Source organism: Sciurus carolinensis, chromosome 16, assembly GCF_902686445.1.
Source record: "Sciurus carolinensis chromosome 16, mSciCar1.2, whole genome shotgun sequence".
Classification (NCBI taxonomy): Eukaryota; Metazoa; Chordata; class Mammalia; order Rodentia; family Sciuridae; genus Sciurus; species Sciurus carolinensis.
In genome coordinates this window covers 11,671,271-11,688,331 of record NC_062228.1, presented here as the reverse complement: position 1 = coordinate 11,688,331, position 17,061 = coordinate 11,671,271, and the positions used below count along the sequence as shown (strand labels likewise).

The following is a 17,061-nucleotide window of genomic DNA, read 5'->3' as shown; positions in this document are numbered from 1 at the left end:
TAAGACACAAAAACATTCTTAGAAAAACTTGTAGTTTCAAATATTATCTCCTTAAAAGAAACATAAACCAGTTCAACTATCTTTACTAACCTCTCAGATCACAGTTGTCTAAAAACTTCAGAATATGTAAGGCATGTGTCTCAGTTGTCATAGTCAAAATGACATTTAGATTTCACATATTAAACAGCTATCGTATTGCTTATAATGGTACAAATATACCTAATACATAAATACTACTTCATCCTTTAGATAGTCAAAAGTCAGAAGGAACTGCATAATTTTCAAGATACTTTAATGTACGTGTAGTCATTAAAACCCAATAAGTAATTGAAGTATGGTCAAGTAAAGGCAGGCAATTAAAGGTTCAAGTATTGATCGAAAATCAAAGCCATGAAAATAAAGGCTGAAAACTTTGTTTCTCCATCTTTCATTTACATGCCTAGATATTAGAATATTACTGTAGAAAACACACAATTATTATATATGATTTCCACAGAAGATAATAAAATTTCATAAAGTACAAAAAGTATCAAGACCCATAATTTGCTTCATCAAATGTTTTTCTAGCAAGCTCTTCGTTCATAGTAAGCAAGTCTTTAACCCTAGCAAAGATCCTTGGGTCCTTTCGAATCAAGAAGACAGTATCTGGGCTGGGGTTGTGGCTCAGTGGTAGAGCGCTTGCCTAGCATGTGTGAGGCACTGGGTTTAAGCCTCAGCACCACATATAAATAAATGAATAAAATAAAAGTCTATCAACATCTAAAAAATAAAAAAATAAAAAAAAATAAAAGAAGACAGTGTCTTCAACTTGTACTTGACATTGTCTTCCAGTTGGCATTGCCTTGTGAGTCATTTCAGTGATGAACTCTATGACAAGGTCTCTACGAATATACACTGATTCAGTGTAAGGGTTCTGGTCATCCCCAAATCCATACATCATACATCGTAATTCTTTAGGAAAAACTCTCTTTCTTTTACCCTGCCCTCCTTCTGCGACTCCTCCAATTTCTTCATTTTCCTTTTCAAAGGTCAGGTCTTCTTCCTCATCTGCCATCCCACTAGCCCGCCAGCATATGGTGCCTCGACACCTAGCTCCTAGCTGGTTTTACTATTTCGGGATTGACTTATTTCACTTAGCATGATATTCTCCACTTCCATCCATTTACCTGCTAATGCCATAATTTTATTCTTTTCTTTATGGCTGAATAATATTCCATTATATATATATATATATACCACAGTTTCTTTCTTTTTTTTTTTATTGTAAACAAATGGGATACATGTTGTTTCTCTGTTTGTACATGGCATACCATTTGTGTAATCATAAATTTACATAGGGCAATGTTGTTTGATTCATTTTGCTATTTTTCCCTCCCCCCCCACCCCTCCCACTCCTCTTTTCCCTCTATACAGTCCTTCCTTCCTCCATTCTTGCCCCCCTCCCTAACCCTAACTCTAACTCTAACACTAACCCCTCCCACCCTCCATTACGTGTCATCATCCACTTATTAGCGATATCATTTGTCCTTTGGTTTTTTCAGATTGGCTTATCTCACTTAGCATGATATTCTCCAATTTCATCCATTTGCCTACAAATGCCATAATTTTATCATTCTTTATGGCTGAGTAATATTCCATTGTATATATATACCACTGTTTATCCATTCATCCATTGAAGGGCATCTAGGTTGGTTCCACAATCTGGCTATTGTGAACTGAGCAGCTATGAACACTGATGTGGCTGTATCTCTGTAGTATGCTGATTTTAAGTCCTTTGGGTATAGGCCAAGGAGTGGGATAGCTGGGTCAAAAGGTGGTTCCATTCTAAGTTTTCTAAGGAGTCTCCACACTGCTTTCCAGAGTGGCTGCAAATTAGTGCAGCAATGTATGAGTGTACCTTTCTCCCCACATCCTCGCCAACACCTGTTGTTGCTTGTATTCTTGATAATCGCCATTCTAATTGGGGTGAGATGGAATCTTAGGGTGGTTCTGATTTGCATTTCTCTTATTATTAGAGATGTTGAACATTTTTCCATATGTTTGTTGATTGCTTGGAGATCTTCTTCTGTGAAGTGTCTCTTCATTTCCTTAGCCCATTTGTCGATTGGATCATTTGCATTCTTGGTGTAGAGTTTTTTGAGTTCTTTATAGATTCTGGAGATTAGTGCTCTATCTGAAGTATGATTGGCAAAGATTTTCTCCCACTCTGTAGGCTCTTTCTTCACATTGCTGATAGTTTCCTTTGCTGAGAGAAAGCTTTTTAGTTTGAATCTATCCCAGTTATTGATTCTTGCTTTTATTTCTTGTGCTATGGGAGTCCTGTTGAGGAACTCTGGTCCTAAGCCAACATGTTGAAGCTCTGGACCTGCTTTTTCTTCTATAAGATGCAAGGTCTCTGGTCTGATTCCGAGGTCCTTAATCCATTTTGAGTTTAGTTTCGTGCATGGTGAGAGATGGGTTTAGTTTCATTCTGTTGCATATGGATTTCTAATTCTCCCAGCACCATTTGTTGAAGAGGCTATCTTTTCTCCATTGCATATTTTTGGCCCCTTTGTCTAGTATGAGAAAATTGTATTTATTTGGGTTTGTGTCCGTGTCCTCTATTCTGTACCATTGATCCACCTTTCTATTTTGGTACCAATACCATGCCGTTTTTGTTACTATTGCTTTGTAGTAGAGTTGAAGATCTGGTATTGCGATACCCCCTGCTTCACTCTTTCTGCCAAGGATTGCTTTAGCTATTCTGGGTTTTTTATTCTTCCAGATGAATTTCATAATTGCTTGCTCTATTTCTGTAAGGTACATCATTGGGATTTTAATTGGAATTGCACTGAATCTGTATAGCACTTTTGGTAGTATAGCCATTTTGACAATATTAATTCTTCCTATCCAAGAACATGGGAGATCTTTCCATCTTCTAAGGTTTTCTTTAATTTCTTTCTTTAGTGTTCTGTAGTTCTCATTGTAGAGGTCTTTCACCTCTTCCACAGTTTCTTTATCCATTCATCTACTGAAGGGCATCTAGGTTGGTTCCACAATCTAGCTATTGCGAATTGAGCTGCTGTAAACGTTGATGTGGCTGTGTTACTTTAGTATGCTGATTTTAAATCCTTTGGGTATAATCTGAGGAGTGGGATAACTCGGTCAAAAGGTGGGTCCATGCCAAGTTTTCTGAGGAATCTCCATACTGCTTTCCAACTCTACTGACAATGTACAAGTGTACCTATTTCCGCACATCCATGCCAACACCTATTACTGCTTGTGCTCTTGATAAAGTCCATTCTAATTGGAGTAAGATGAAATCTTAGGGTGGTTTTAATTTGCATTTCTCTAATTACTAGATGTTGAACACTTTTTCATATATTTGTTAATCGCCTGTATATCTTCTGTAAAGTGTCTGCCCAGTTCCTTAGCCCGTTTATTGATAGGATTCTTTATATTTTTGGTGTAAAGTTTTGTAAGTTCTTTATAAATTTTGAAGATTAGTGCTCTGCCTGAAGTTTGTGTGGGAAAAATTTTCTCCTACACTGTAGGCTCTCTTTTCAAATTATTGATTATATCCTTTGCTGAGAAAAAGCTTTTTAGTTTGAATCCATCCCATTTATTGATTCTTGCTTTCATTTCTTGTGCTTTAGAAGTCTTGTTAAGAAAGTCTGGTCCTAAGCCAACATGATGATTTGGGCCTACTTTTTCTTCTATTTGTTGCAGGGTCTCTGGTCTAATTACTAGGTCCTTGATCCATTTTGAGTTGAGTTTTGTACAGGATGAGAGACAGAGGTATAATTTCATTTTTCTGCATATGGATTTCCAGTTTTTCCAGCACCATTTGTTGAACAGGCTAGCTTTTCTCCATTGTATGTTTTTGGCACCTTTGTCTAGTATGAGGTAACTGTATTTATGTGGGTTTGTCTCTGTGTCTTCTATTCTGTTTTTGTTTTGTTTTGTTTTGTATTGTTTTGTTTATTGCGGTGCTGGGATTGAACCCAGGGCCGTGTACTTGCGAGGCAAGCACTCTACCAACTGAGCTATTTCCCCAGTCCCTTTGTCTTCTATTCTGTACCATTGGTCTGCCTGTCTATTTTGGTGCCAATACCATGCCGTTTTTGTTACTATTGCTCTGTAGTATAGTTTAAGATCACTCTTCCTGCTCAGGATTGCTTTGGCTAGTCGAGGTCTCTTATTCTTCCAGATGAATTTCATGATTGCTTTCTCTATTTCTATGAGGAACATCACCAGGATTTTAATTGGAATTGCACTGAATCTGTATAGCACCTTTGGTAGTATGGCCATTTTGACAATATTAACCTGCCTATCCAAGAACATGGGAGATCTTTCCATCTTTTAAGGTTTTCATTAATTTCTTTCTTTAATGTTCTGTAGTTTTCATTGTAGAGCTCTTTCACCTCTTTTGTTAGATTAATTCCCAAGTTATTTTTGTTTTTTTTGTTTTTTTTTTTTAGGCTATTGTGAATGGAGTGGTTTTCCTAATTTCTCTTTCAGAGGATTCATCACTTTTGAATAGAAATGCATTAGATTTATGCATACTGGTTTTATATCTTGCTACTTTGCTGAATTTATTTGCTAATTCTAGCAGTTTTCTGGTAGAAATTTTTGGATTTTCTAAATATAAAATCATGTCACCAGCAAAAAGTGGCAGCTTGAGTTATTTTCCTATTCCTGCACCTTTAATTTCTTTGGTCTATCTAATTGCTCTGGCTAGTATTTCAAGGATGATGTTGAATAAAAGTGGTGAAAGAGGGTATCCCTATCTTGTTCCAGTTTTTAGAGGGAGTATTTTCAGGTTTTCTCCATTAAGAATGGTGTTGGCCGTGGGCTTAGCATAGATAGCCTTTACGATGTTGAGGTATGTTCCTACTACTCCTATTTTTTCTACTGTTTTGAGCATGAAAGGGTACTGTATCTTATCAAATGCTTTTTCAGCATCTATTGAAATAATCATAAGCTTCTTAGCTTTAAGTCTATTGATGTGATGAATTATGAATAAGCTCTGACAATTTAGCAGACCCTATCTCAAAATAAAAAGGGCTGGGGATGTAGCTCAGTGATAAAGTGCCCCTGGGTTCAATCCCCTGTACTGTCTTAAAAAAAAAAAAAGAGAGCGATCTTACTGAGATCAAATCATGTTTTTCTAATGACCTCTATCATACTTTATTTATGTATTTATTTTTGGTACTGGGGATTGAACCCAGGGGCACTTTACCATTGAGCTACATCCCCAGTTCTCCTTTTAATTTTATTTTAAGAGAGTGTCTTGCTAAATTGCTGAGGCTGGTCTTGAACTTGTGATCCTCCTGCCTCAGCCTATTGAGTTGCTGGGATTACAGTGTGCACCACTGCACCTGACCCTCTATCATACTTTATACATAATACCCCACCCCAAATCTATACTTCAACATAAACACACACACACATACCCCTAAAGGATCATACTATTCAGCTTTGCCAAAAGCAGTCTATCCAGGCTATCAAAGAAGAGAAATTCATCTGTCTAGTGAAAAACTACGGCTCAGGCAAGAGCTTTTATACTAATACTGCCCTAATAAGTACAAGCTTATAAAGAGGAAAATAAAAGTATTGCTGAACCTAACATAAATGGAGTTTTCAGGACTTATTGAAAGAAACCAAAAAGCTAACATTAATTTAGAGGAATCTCTGTCACGGTGCCCAGACACATACCCTTAGCTGTTCTGAGGCAGAAAACTTTTTCAAAGTTAAATACCAGACTCTCACAAGTTCTTAGTTAAATCTATTTGGATAAATTGATTCCATAGGAAATTGTCAAGAGGTAGATTCTAGAAACAACTCTACAAATTTAAAACAGGTCCTGATTATGGAGTCCAGAAAAATAAAACAAGGTTAAAGGACTGTAATTTGTAATAAGAATCCCAAATATAAAAATGAAAATTATAAAAGAGGAAGAGTAAATACATGCTTTGCTTTAAGTATTTTGACTTCATACTAAAACAATGAAACAGCAATGACATATTTGCTCCTCATTCTATTAAAAAAAAATGAATGATGCAAAACTCTGGATTGTTTAAGGGCATTTTTTGGTGTGCTTTTATTTTTTAACTAAGACCTAAGAGTGAATTTGATATCTTTAAAGAAAACAAACAAACAAACAAACAAAAAAATAACAAAGAAAACCTGTTCACTGTGTGAGCATGTTGAGCATGTTGATGACTCATAATTGATGAATGAGACTAAGACAATAGACCAAAACTGATCTCATTAAAGTAGGTAAAAGCTTTCTGTAGAACTCAGCCAATCAATGCCACAGTCTACAGCCACTGACTTGTCTGAACAATGTAATGCAGCACAGTCCATTTTATTTTTTAGCTTTGTAAGATTTCTTGTTCTATGAAGTTCAAGATACTATTGAGTGTGTTTAATGAGGACTAAATGTAAAATATAAGAAATCAGTAGATAGGTTGGGGGCATAACTCAATGGCATAGCACATTCAAAAGGCCCTGGTTTCAATCCCCAGTACCAAAACAAAAAAGAAATAGGTAATGTCCAAAAAAATCAAGACAGTGCCTTAAGCCTTCGATTCAAAACCAAATACATACAAGAACGAAAAACTAAAAGAAATGAAAGTGGGGAGAACTAAGTGAGCTTACAGTTTTTCCTATAAATCTGGCAACCCTCTGACTTAAAAACTAGATACACGCATTACTTGAGTAAAAAAGGAGGGGAAGAAAGTAAATCCACTTGCCCACCAAGACATATGGTATTGGTACGAATATAGGAGTATTTTCTGAGGACACATTCCCATTCTACTCTGCTGTGCTTCAGTACACACAAATAAGTCTGGTTTAGAGATACTGGTTTTGTTTTGTGTTTAATACCCCAAAATACAGACAGGCACAGTGGTGCACCCTGTAATCTTAGTGATTCAGCAGGCTGAGGCAAGAGGATCACAAGTTTGAGGCTAGCCTGAACAACTGAGTGAAACCCTGTCTCAAAATAAAATTAAAATACAAAATAAGGCTAGGGATGTGGCTCAGTGGTCAAGTGCCCCTGAATTCAACCCCCAGTACTCCCCCTCCACCAAAAAAAAGGTGGTAGGGATATAGTTCAGTGATAATGTGCCTGTCTACCACGCATAAGCCTCTGATTCAAACCCAAGTACTGTTAAAACAAACAAACCCAAAATTCAATTTCCATAGACCTTGAGTCATTCTGTTAAAATAAGATTTAAGGAAATAACCTTTGAAAAATGTTCTTCTCCAAGAGGCCATGATTTTACAAAGTAATGCTGAAACCTTTAACTAGATAAAAACAGGTAAATGTGTCCATGAAGTTCTGCATTTAAGAGCCAGCTCTTAATACTCTATATAAATAGGCTGGGGTCCTTGACCAGAAAGTTCAAGGTTGCCCTAAGAAAGCTGAGAATCAATAATACACCAGGTTGTTTATCAGGTATGAAAGATGATAAATCAAAGAACCAAATTTAAAATATTGTGCTTAAAAGGGACAATAACCTATTCCAGCGAGGCCCTTCTTACCTACAAAGAAAATGGGTGATTCAAAGACTGGGGAGGAGGAAAGCAACAGTTCTTCATAGGAAGTTCTTGAGAATCACAAATCATCTTAAAAATAAATGTAAAATACAGGCACAGTGGCATGCACCCATCTATTTAGGGAGGCTGAGGCAGCAGGATTTCAAGTGCAAAGACCAACATGGTCAACATTAGCAATACCCTGTTTTCAGAAAATAAGTTGGGTGGCGTGACACAAGTCTGAAATTCCACTGACTCAGGAGACAGAGTTCAAAGCCAACCTCAGCATTTCAGGGAGACCCTGTCTCAAGACATAATTAAAAAGGTGCCAGGCACGGCGGTGCACACCTGTAATCCCAGTGACTTGGGAGGCTGAAGTAGGATCACCAAGTTTGAAGCCAGCCTGGGCAACTCAGCAAGCATCTGTCTCTTGAAATAAAAAGGGCTATGAAGGAGCTCAGCTCTCACTAGGTTCAATGCCCAATATATGTGTGTGGCCAGGCAACTACAGCCTTTAAATTCTTTTTAAAAAAAATTATAAATCATATTTTCTGACATAAAGCTGATGTGAACCCTTCCTCCTCCTCTTCTTGATGAACATTTATATTTACCCTCTTTTTCAGTAGCATTGCCAGTCTCTTACCCTCTACTGGTTCCTTTCTCTTAGCCTTTAAACTAAAATAGATTTTCTTAATCTTATTTGTTTTGTTTTTGGTAATGGGGATTGAAACATGCTAAACATGCATTATACCACTGAGTTAAGTCCCATCCCCAATGTGCTTAATCTTGAAAGATCCTTAGTTAAGCACAAGTTCTCTTTTTTTGGATATTCTCTTCTCACCTTCTTTTCACAGTTCTCAAAACTTCTCAAATAGGCTAATACCGTCTCAAACGGTCAATATCTGGGTTCTAAAAGAACTGTTTTTCCAAAGACATGCTCTATTCTTAGTCATTAACCTTAACTGTGCCATTCTGTTTATTCTAGTATTACTATTCATACCTACTTTTAAATTTCCCTCTTTGACTTGCACAACAAAAAAATTCCCTTTCCTTGGCTTCCACAACGGAACTCTTGTAAATCTTCTTTTAACTCTCAACCACTCCTTCCGTTCCCTGCAATTCCCTCAACAAGGCTCTTTCCAACCCTTAATTGTGAGCATTCCCCAGGGCTCAGTCTTTGGAATCATACTTTGTATTTATACATTACTTAGGAGGGATTGACCATTTACGTAACTCCAACTATAGCCCTTTAAAATGAATGACTGTAAAATTTAGATTCAGTTCAAGATTTGATTCCAAATTTATATCCTCTTACTGGAAATTGTTTGAAATGCCTGGCTGTCATTTAAAACTCAACACAAGCTAAGAATTATATATTTCTGGAAGTAGACTAACAGTTAAGCTTTGACTTCGTTTTTCTTCACTTGGTGAAATTCTACTGTTCCTTCGACTCAAGCATCATTTTCTCAGGAAAACACTTCCTGGCTCTCCCATTATCCAAATGTCCACATACCTATCTTTCTTGGCACCTATCCCCACTATAATTTTCAACTTATTTTTCGATTCTTTAATGGTCACCACCTCCACTAGCTGGCATGCTCCCAAGGCTTTTGGGAGCAGGGGTGATGGGTATGATAATCACCACCTTCATAGCACCATTGTTTCTGGGAGAGAGCAAATAATATTTATCCAAAATCCTTCAAACCAATGAGCAAAAGCACTCTAAACTATTTCTAAAAATGATTTCCAATCAGTCCCGTCTGCATCTGCACTGCTTCTAGTCTGCTGCAGCCCCAGTCTTTACAACCTGGTCTTTACACTTTCAGGTTTCATCAGTGGCTCACTCGATTAACAACTTCAGGTTTTATTCAATACATATTTGCAGAGTAATTTATTTTATGACATTTTCCTAATCAAAGTCTTTAGAGGCATCCTACTTTCCTCAAAAAATAAATCTAAGCTAACAGACTTTTTGCTAAAAGATTTGACTTGCCAAGAACAATAATCTCAGCAAGTCAGGGGTGGTGGTGCATACCTGTAATCCCAGTGACCTGGGAGGCTGAGGCAGGAGGATCACAAGCTCAAAGTCAACCTCAGCAACTCAACAAGGCCCTAAGCAATTTGGTGAGACCCTGTCTCAAAATAAAAAAATAAAAAGGGCTGGGGATGTGGCTCAGTGGTTAAGTGTCCTGGGTTCAATCTCTGGTACCAAAAAAAAAAAAAGAAAGAAAAGAAAAGAAAAGAAAGTATATCTAAACTAGAAAGGCCAACTGAGCTAGATGTGGTGGCAAGTGCTCACTCCAGAGGCTGAAACAGGAAGATCACTGACAGGCCTAGGCAAATGAGAGACCTTGCCTCAAAAAAGTAACAGAAGGCCCAGTGCGGTGGTGCATGCTTGTAATTCCAGTGACTTGGGAGGCTGATGTAGGAAAATCCAAGTTTAAGACCAGCCTCAGCAACTTAGACTATGTCTCAAAATAAAAAGTGAAAAAAGGCCTAGGAACATAGTTCAGAGGTAAAGTAGAGTGCCCCTATATTTAATCACCAGTACCAAAGGAAAAAAAAAAAAGAATTAATAAGGACTCTAAATGTTCTTTTTATCTCTAGTGTTACATTAAATTCAGAAGCATTAGACAATCTGCCCAAAATTAAATCTATAGAGAAAGGGTTTAAGAATGACACAGTGAAATGAACATGGAACCTGTCTTAATGGTACTGAAAAATCATCCTGGATAAAAGTTTAAAGCAAATATATGGTCAAGGCCCAGAAACCAAGTCAAACGGCAAAGGCACGTCACAGCAAAAAGTCTTTGTAGTTATAGCTGGGCCTGGTGGCAACTCGGGAGGCTGAGGCAGAAAGTTCGCCAAGTTCAAAGCCACCTCAGCAACTTAGGTCCTAAGCAACTTAGAGAGACCCTGGCTCAAAAATTAAAAAATAAAAAAGGGTTGGGGGTATGGCTCAGGGGTTAAAGCACTCCAGGTACCAAAAAAATAATAATAATAAGTAAAGTCCCTATAGTTAAGTTTTACCTTAACATAAGAATAGTTCTTTTAAATGATCTAAAATCAATTTTTAAATACTTCCTAATACACTGTCCCAAATCTTAAAACAAAACAGCCAAAATTCTTTCTTCCAGTTTGGTACAGTGGTGCACACCAGTAATCCCCGCTATTTGGGAAGTTGAGGCGGGAAGATTTCAACTTAGAAGCCAGCCTCAGCAATTTAATGAGGCTCTAAACAACTTAGCAGATCAAAGGGCTGGGGACATGGCTCAATGGTTAAGCACCCCTGAGTTCAATCTCCAGTATCCACCCCCCCAAAAAAAAAAGAAAAAAAGGGAAGAATTTTTTTTCTTTTTGACATACTGGGGATCAAAGCCTAGGGCCTTGCACATCTCAGACAAGTACTCCACCACTGAATCACATCCCTAGCATTTTTTTTTCTCCCACATGTTGGGGATTTTTGTTTTTTTGTTTTTTGTTTTTGTTTTTTGCAGTTCTGGGGATTGAACCCAGGGCTTAATGCAAGCTAGGCAAGTGCTCTAACCAAGTGCACCCTCAACCCCCAGCTGGGAGTTGAACCCAGAGGGGGCCTAGTGCATGCTAGGATACAAACTTCTTGATATGACAAAAGCAAAGGGTGACACATGAACTTGACCTAACTTGTCCAAGAAAACTGATTGAGCTTGTTAGTTATCTGCTAACACTTTATGTTCACTCCCTTCAGTCCAGAGTTCTCACTAATGAAGTGTCAGTTTTTAAGAACAAGTGATCAAGTGGTTAAACGGGTGAAGAGTATGTGAATTTCACCTGGTGGGGAGGCATGATAAGGGCTTTAGGAAAAAAAAAAAAAAAAAAAAAGGAGCAGCGCTTCTTGACTCCCTTTCCTGCTTGAAAGGAGAAGATTCCAAAGTCCTAGGAAATGAATGGAATGGCAAAATGGGAGGAACCTGGGTCTCTGGAATCCAGGAGGCGCACAATCTCCCACAACTTTTCCTGTTAAGTCACTGATATTTTGGGGTTATGGAAGTTAGTCTTGCCCCAAATGATAATAAACTAAACAGAAATCTTTGGCCCTGTATGTTGGTAAAAGGGTTTAGCTCAAAGTCAGTTATAAGACAAATTGACCCTTTTGACACAAAATTATACCTGTATAGTTCTCATGCTAAAAGTAGCTTCCTCAAGGTTGGGCAATGGAAAACAGATCTTAATTTTTAAAAAATTAAATATATATAAAAACGTGTACATACATGTTTATATATGAAATACTGTACAAAAATAAATTTTCAAAAATACAATGAAAAGTTTCCCACTCGTTCTCCATTAGCCTGATTTCTTCTGTATCCTTCCAGCACAATCTAACACGCAAAAAAAGTAAATGCTTTTTTTTCTTTTTTTGGTGATGGTACTGGGGATTGAATCCAGGGCCTTGCAAATGGTATATAAGCACTCTACCACTGAGCTCCTATTTTTATTCTTCTTAATCTTCCTCCTTGATTACAAAAGATGATCTGTTACACTGTGTTATAACTTTACCTTCTCGCTTAATAACAGGTCTTGAAGATCTTTCCACACATGACATAAACAGCTTCTTTTACACAGCAATACAATTCATTGTATGGATGCACTATAATCTATTTAATCACTCCTTTACTGAAGAGTGTTGTTTCCAATTTTTTGCTAGTACAAAAAATATGTCTTCCATATTGGTCATACTTCTTATATACAAATTTATCTGAATAAATTTTTAGAAATAGGACTACAGGGCATATGTATATATATGTACACACACATATGCATGTACATATTATACATTTTTATATATCCATGAACAACATATTTGTTTTGTTTTGCTTTTTTGGTACTGAGGATTAAACCCAGGGCCTTGCCCATTTTAGGCAAGTGGTCTACCATGAAGCTACATCCCCAGCACCTATTTACAATTTTAGTAATTCTTGCCAGGTGTGGCAGCACACACCTGTAATCCAGTAACTCAGGAAGTTGAGGCAGGAGGCTGGCAAGTTCAAGGCCAGTCTCAACAATTTAACAAGGCCCTAAGCAACTTAGTGAAGAGTCCTGTCTCAAAATAAAATATAAAAAGGTCTAGGGATGTGGCTTGATGGCTAAGCACACCTGGGTTCAATCCTCCATGCCAACATAATAAATAAATAAATAAATAAAATACTTCTTGCCAGGCATGGTGGCACACACCTGTAATCCCAGCAACTTGCAAGGCTAAAGCAAGAGGATTTCAAGTTAGATGTCAGCCTGGACAACTTAAGATAACATAAGTGGGCTGGGAATATAGTTTAGTCAGTAGAGTGCTTGCCTAAAATGCACAAGAACCTGGACCTGGGTTCATTCTCTAGCACCACCGGAAAAAAAGAAAAAAAAAAGTAGAAGATAAAAGTTAAAAAGAATTGGGGGTGTAGCTCTGTCTGCAAAGCCCTGGTTTTAAGCCCCAGTACCATAAAAGGAAAGAGAGAAAAGGAAAACTTCCCTCTGATTTTTTCTGTCCCAATTTCTATTCCAGGTGTACTTTTTTGCGGGGTTCGGGGGGTACTGGGGATTGAACCCAGAGGCGCTTAATCATTGAGCCACATCCCCAGTACTTTTTTTAAATTTTGAGACAGGGTCTTGCTAAATTGCTGAGGTTGGCTTAACTTGTGATCCTCCTGAGTAGGGATTATAGGCATGCACCACCACACCTGGCTCTATTTCAGCTATACTTTCAAATTGAAAGCAAAATATAGAATAGGATAAATTCTTGAAATTTCTTATAATGATTAAAAAAAAAAAAAAAAGATGACTGCCAGATATACTACAAGCTTTTATCTCTACCCAAAATAAATAGGTTGTTATAAACGCATCAGTCTTAGTGTGAAATTACAGAATTTCAACTATTTCAAAACTATGCTGCCTAATTACCTCTAAAAGGTTGATATATTAAAAATATTTTGCAGTGTCCTTCATGTGTGACTAAGTTAATATTTATTCTCTAATATTATAGGCTGTTTCATAGGCCAGAGAAATCTTCCAACCTTAGTAATAAAAGAGCAAAAGTCCTTACATAACTACTTCCCCTCTGAAAAGTTGTCTCTGAAAACATCAGTAATTTTTATATTTATCTGATTTTACATAGGTAAAACAATCAGTGTCCTCTCTTTCCCAGCTGATAAAACAGCTGCTTTTAGTCATTCCATTTTACAGAGGGAGGATCTGTTTTAAGTAATACCATCTTCAAAAGACAAAAACTTTTTTTTTTTTTTTTAAATAAAATGAACCACTTTTTTCCCTCTTACATGTGAGAATGGAGTTTTCCCTGGATAGGCAGCATATTCCAAATGTAGACATCCTTTAGGCCAAAAGAACTAAAGAACACTTGGCAGAATGGAAATTCTTTATTCAGAGTATTTACCCTTTGAATTTATAATTTCAACATGTACATATTTAAAAATCTGGTAGACTCTACAAATGTTCTTGACCTTACTCCAAAGTTTTCTTGCAGGAGCCTTGGAAGGATTATAAAAAATGTGTGGAACATTATAGTTCATTTCACTTTTCTCCTAAGTCAGTGAACAACTAAACAATTGTTCTGGAACAATTTAATCTGTAGCAACAAAGAGGAAAGGGAAAGGAAAGACCATTTATAGATAAGAAAATTGAAGGTTTAAAAGATTAATCTGTCCAAGGCTAGAATTTGAATTCAGGGCTATAGCCCCAAAGCCCATTGTGACACTGCTTTTCTTCTTATCATAAACTCCATATCCTTAGGACCTTATCTTCTGTTCACTTCATATATAACGACATATACTCAATAGATTACACTAATTAACATATGGCAGATCTTGTTCATTATTAAAACTTTCTATTACCTCCTCTCTCCATCCTTAAAATAATTGTCCACTTAATGTTGTTTTGCACACTACAAAGCTCTAGCCAATGTAAGAACTTTGGGAATTCTGCTAAGCAATCTGCAGGCTGACTTTTTAGTTTTGTTTTTTTGTGGTGCTGGGGATTGAACCCAGGGCCTTGCACATGCCAGGCAAGTGATCTAACCCTGAGCTACACTTGGGCCTTACTTTCTAGTTCAGAAACTTAAATTACAAATGAAACCTTCCTAGGTATAAGTGCATTCTCTGAACTCATTTTATTTTGATTTCATTCTTCTTTCTACTTGCATTTGAATTGATTTAGAACTTATATTCTTGCATTCAACAGAAATGGGAAAATTTTAAAAAGAAGACAAATAGGGCTGGGATAAGCTTAGTAGTAAGAGCTTGCCTAGCATGCTCAGGGCCCTGGAATCAATCCCTAACACAAGGAAAAAAAAAAAAAAAAAAAAGGAGCCAGGCGTGGCAGCACACGCCTGTAAGCCCAGAAATTTAGGAGACTGAGGCAGGAGAGGATCTCATATTCAAGCCACCCCGGGCAATTTTGTGAGACCCTGTCTCAAAATAAAAAATGAAAAGGGCTGGGGATGTAGCTCAATGGTAGAGCGAGAGTGAGTGAGAGAGAGAGAGAGAGAGAGAGAGAGAGAGAGGGAAGGTAAGGAAAAATAAGTTCATAAAATGAAAACAAATTTATAGCTACATTCTCCTGTCAATTTTTCTCATGTATCATTTCACTTCACTGTTTATCTTGTTTATAATTTTAAACACAAAACATTTTTTTTTATAGGAACACAAAAATATTTTAAGAGTCTGTTCTATTTTACAAGGGTACAGTTCCAAGAATTTAGGTCAGCCCCCATTTTCACTGATTGCCCTGATAAAGAGTTACAAGTGCTATTCAAATCTTCAGTGGAAGAATTTACAAGTACTGTAAATACCGCACATTCCATCTAACTCTGACTTCAGTAAAATTATTAAAGCTGAATGAAAACAGATGCTTGGTTCTTTTCATTCATTGTTTTTAGATTCCAGTCCACACTTCTTGCTATTTTAACGCAGATAAGAGTACTAGCGAAGCTCTGAGGGTCATCACTTGAGATTGTTCCTTAAGTTTCAAATTTATCTAACTCAACCTAAGAAAGCCAAAGGAGTCACTTACTGGCTTCCAGTTCTATCAGAGTATTGTTCCTCTAAGCTGAAGAAGCTAAATCACCCCTTGCAGTTCATAGATTAGGTATGCTGAATATGTGATCCATCCATTAATAAGATTAAGAGGCATTTAAAGGTGGCTAAATTAAGAACTTTATTATATGAACCACAGACTTAAGAAGAATGAAAAACTGGGCAGAGCTTTTGTTCTGATCCTTCCAATTGTGTCCTCTACATATACTCATAGCTTTAATTCAGCCCTCTCGACAGCACTTACTACTTTATAACTTATAGTATGGTTTTTAGTAAAGTATCCTTTTCTTCAAGACAGTTTTGCCCAATAGAAGTAGAATGTGAGAAACATGTAATTTTGTTTTCTAGTAATCGTGTTTTTTTTTTTTTTTTTAATAAAATTTATGTTAATAATGTCTTAGCTGGGCATGGTGACACATGCTTGTAATCCCAGCTACTATGGGGGCTGAAGCAGGAGAACAGAAATTCAAGGGACAGCATCAGCAACTTAGGAAGATCTTATCTTAAAATAAAAAATAAAAAGGACTGGAATGTAGATCGGTGGTAAAAAAAGAAACTATTTTAATATATCCAAAATATCTAAATTATTTAAACATGTAACCAATATAAAAGTTGATATTATTTTCATTATTTTGCACTAAGTCTTCTAAATCAAGTGTGTGTCTTATATTTACAACACGTATCAATTGAAACTAGCCATGTTTCAGTTGTTCAATAGCTACAAATGCCTGGTGACTGCCACACCAGATAGGACAGTCCGAGATTATAAATGCCATAGGCTTAGAAGAAGGGATGATGAAGGCTCTCTTACAGCTGAACTGATTTGCTTGAGGCAAGTTACTTAGCCTTAGTTTCCTCATTTAAAAAAATAATAAACCGGGCACAGTGGTGCACACCTATAATCCCAGAGATAAGGATCACAAATTGGAGGTCAGCCTCAGGAATCTAGCAAGACACTTAGCAACTCAGCAAAACCCTGTCTCAAAATAAAAAAATAAAAAGGACTAGGTATTTAGCTAAGTGGTAAAGTGCCCCTGGGTTCAATTCCCAGTAAACAAAACAAAACAAAGTAAAAAAAGTAATAAGGGATGTAGCTCAGTGGTAAAGAGCTTGTCATGTGTGCAAGACCCTGGTTTAGTCCTTATTACTAGAAAAAATAATGATGATGATTATGATATATTAATTCCAGTTACTCTGGAAGCTAAGGCAGGAAGATGACAAATTCACAGCTAGCCTGGGCAACTTAACAAGACCCTGTCAAAATAAAACTTTAAAAAAGAGCTGGGTATGTATTTCAGTGGTAGAGTGTTGCCTAGCATGAGGGAAACCCCTGGGTTCAATCCCTAGTACTACTACTATTACTGCTGCTGCTACTACTGATAGGAGCAGTAATAATAATACATCTCTCACAGGATTAAATGAGCTCATACCTAGATCTCACCTAGCCCCTTAGGACAGGGCA

General features: G+C 37.0%; 2 protein-coding genes across 2 annotated transcripts in view; both read right to left on the bottom strand.

The window, feature by feature from the left end:
• Glg1 (golgi glycoprotein 1) overlaps window positions 1-17,061 on the bottom strand; it is a 117,833-nt gene that overhangs the window by 92,924 nt on the left and 7,848 nt on the right. The gene's annotated exons all lie outside the window — the stretch shown is intronic.
• On the bottom strand, window positions 530-1,054 carry LOC124966534 (transcription initiation factor TFIID subunit 13-like). The gene is made up of 2 exons (XM_047527873.1): window positions 804-1,054; window positions 530-647 (listed from the first exon to the last, which is right to left on the bottom strand). Exons 1-2 carry the CDS (start codon window positions 1,052-1,054, stop codon window positions 530-532), a joined length of 369 nt encoding a protein of 122 aa, XP_047383829.1.

Coding starts and splice junctions, on each gene's coding strand:
- LOC124966534 (XM_047527873.1), bottom strand. CDS start 1,054: ATGGCAGATGAGGAAGAAGACCTGACCTTTGAAAAGGAAAATGAAGAA. Junction 648..803: donor CAATGTCAAGTACAAGTTGA/AGACACTGTCTT, acceptor CAACCCCAGCCC/AGATACTGTCTTCTTGATTC.